The sequence below is a fragment of the Leopardus geoffroyi genome, chromosome E1 (genome assembly GCF_018350155.1).
Source record: "Leopardus geoffroyi isolate Oge1 chromosome E1, O.geoffroyi_Oge1_pat1.0, whole genome shotgun sequence".
NCBI classification, from domain to species: Eukaryota; Metazoa; Chordata; class Mammalia; order Carnivora; family Felidae; genus Leopardus; species Leopardus geoffroyi.
The window spans coordinates 39,907,536-39,910,387 of record NC_059330.1 but is presented as its reverse complement, the minus strand read 5'-3'; the positions used below and the strand labels follow the sequence as shown (position 1 = coordinate 39,910,387).

General features: G+C 54.4%; 1 protein-coding gene across 1 annotated transcript; it reads left to right on the top strand.

The window, feature by feature from the left end:
• Positions 1–215: 215 nt before the first annotated feature.
• Positions 216–1,459, top strand: LOC123603667 (keratin-associated protein 4-12-like). Its single transcript, XM_045488814.1, has one exon. The coding sequence runs from the start codon at positions 283–285 to the stop codon at positions 1,081–1,083; it is 801 nt and encodes a 266-aa protein (XP_045344770.1). The 5' UTR covers positions 216–282; the 3' UTR covers positions 1,084–1,459.
• Positions 1,460–2,852: the final 1,393 nt, after the last annotated feature.

The following is a 2,852-nucleotide window of genomic DNA, read 5'->3' as shown; positions in this document are numbered from 1 at the left end:
GACAAACACATTAAAGATGATTCAGGAAAAGCAGATGGGATGAGTCATGTATCAGGAAAATGAAATCATGTTATCCATCTATCTTGAAAATCTTAACCTGAAAATGAAAACTGGCTAATTTGATAATTGGCTACTATTAGGACAAACAATGAAAAGAAAAGAGTGTTGCACGTGAGACAGTGGCCACCAAGAAAGGTATAAAAGGTGACCTTGGGGAAGCAGACGTTCAAAACTTCCAAACCCACCTTTCTGGAAATCCACCCAAAACCTCCCTCTGACACCATGGTCAACTCCTGTTGTGGCTCCGTCTGCTCTGAGCAGGGCTGTGGCCAGGAGACTTGTTGCCGCCCCAGCTGCTGCCAGACCACCTGCTGCAGGACCACCTGCTGTCGCCCCAGCTGCTGTGGCTCCAGCTGCTGCCAGCCTTGCTGCCGCCCCAGCTGCTGCCAGACCACCTGCTGCAGGACCACCTGCTGTCGCCCCAGCTGCTGTGGCTCCAGCTGCTGCCAGCCTTGCTGCCGCCCCACCTGCTGCCAGACCACCTGCTGCAGGACCACTTGCTGCCGCCCCAGCTGCTGTGGTTCCAGCTGCTGTGGTTCCAGCTGCTGCCGCCCCAGCTGCTGCATCTCTAGCTGCTGCCGCCCCTGCTGTGGGGGTTCCAGCTGCTGTGGCTCCAGCTGCTGCCAGCCTTGCTGCCGCCCCACCTGCTGCCAGACCACCTGCTGCCGGACCACCTGCTGCCGCCCCAGCTGCTGTGTGTCCAGCTGCTGCCGCCCCTGCTGTGGGGGCTCCAGCGGCTGTGGCTCGAATTGCTGTGGCTCCAGCTGCTGCCAGCCTTGCTGCCGCCCCACCTGCTGCCAGACCACCTGCTGCCGGACCACCTGCTGCCGCCCCACCTGCTGTGTGTCCAGCTGCTGCCGCCCCTGCTGTGGGGGCTCCAGCGGCTGTGGCTCGAATTGCTGTGGCTCCAGCTGCTGCCAGCCTTGCTGCCGCCCCACCTGCTGCCAGACCACCTGCTGCCGGACCACCTGCTGCCGCCCCACCTGCTGTGTGTCCAGCTGCTGCCGCCCCAGCTGTTGCTAGACCCCCTGCCACCACCCCCCCCACCTGCTCTAGTGGCTCTTGCTGCTGCTGAGTGCCCTGACCTGCACCCTGCTGTTTTCATCAGCCAATCTCCTTCATGTCGCAGTCCAACTGGGAGCTGAATCATGTGAGGCCAACTGTAAAACCTCAGTTCCCAGTGATTTTTCAACCGCTTGGCCTTGGAATATACCTCCCTACCGCCCACTCCCTCCTCACCGCCTTGTTACTAACTCCACCCCAAATCACTACAAAGATTGTATTATCTGATATATGTTAACATGCCATTCTGATTGATGTATCAGCTACTGCCAGATTTTCTGATATGGAGATGTTTCTGTGTGTCAAATAAATCTTGATTTTCCAGGCATAAATATAAGAAATCGTGTCTCATTCTTTTTCCTTCTTCAACGGTCACCCTTAGCTGTCAGGTCTTCTACTATTCTCTGCACAACGAGCAGATCATAGCAGGCGATTTCAGGACTTTCACCTCTATCACCTTGGCGCTTCCCACGCTAACAGTGTAGGATGGTGGCTTGCAGCAAGCACCTGGAACTCTGCGGAGGGCTCAGTCTGCGTGAAGAAACGTATATCACAGGACAGAGCAGGGAAGGCAAGTGCCTGGGAGAAGCCTTCGAAAGGTGGCCAGTAGTTGGTGGATAAGCGCTCTAGCCTCTTTCCCCTGGAGTGGGCGTGGGAGACCAGAGGGCCTCAGTAGCACTGAACGAACCCCCGATGCCCACAGGACTCACCTGCTTTTGAAATCAACCTGGATTGGTTTCCACCCTTCCCCGGATCACTTCACAGTATCCCTAGAGCACTACTTGGGACCACCTCCCAGACAATCTACTTGGTCTCAAGCCTCTGTTTTGAGCTCCGACCCTGAGGTCGACGTGACACCAGTGTTCCAAGTCTCAGTAACAGTGCCTTCAAACATTTCCCTATGATATGAACGGTCACTGGGTGACACCGTGGGCTCTCGACCTTATTCTCCGCTGAACCACTGAATCTTTTCATAGGATGTTGTTGCTTCTCACAGTTTGTGCACACTTGGTTTTAGACTTCCTGTGTCCAATTCTTGGAAGATCATATATCCCGAGGGACAGGAGACACTCCCACCAATAAAACAGCTCACCATGTTAGGAAGTGTCTCTCTCAAGGAGGCTATGCTTGAGGCGGACCGCACCAAACCGCGATTCTCACGTTGCATTCAAAACACCAGAGCCTACAACGGGTATTCCTGCACAAGTACTGCATAAGGAAGGAGGTGCTCTCAGGAGACCCAGTGCAAAGCGGAGTCAGCACAGGGCAGTAAAAGAAGCTAAGACAAAGGGTGCTTTCAGTTCAACTCCGCCCCCGTATTCTGTCCCACAGATGAAGGGTGTGTACTGGGCCACGGACTTGCTCATCTTAGTGGAAAAAGCAGTTGGGCCTTTGTGCTCCTACGTCACCTATCGCTACCTGTCAACATCCTTTGGTGAGTGGAAAGGATGGAGAGCAAGAACTCCAGGTGTCCCTCACCCCAGAGCCTGAGACAGTTACCTGCAGATAGTGCGTGATCAGTGTGAACCACGCGTAGCCCACACTCGCACTACCTTGTGGATGACGGCATGTATGGCAAAGAGAATCAGAATGGGATATCGTATACCTACTCCTGGTTCTGCCCATATCTATGCGTTTCTCTCAGTAACCTTGCTCCAGGTCGTTTGCCACAGTTTCTATAAAAACCTAGAAGATGAGAGTTAATGGGCAGCTTCTGCGCTCCTTTAGCT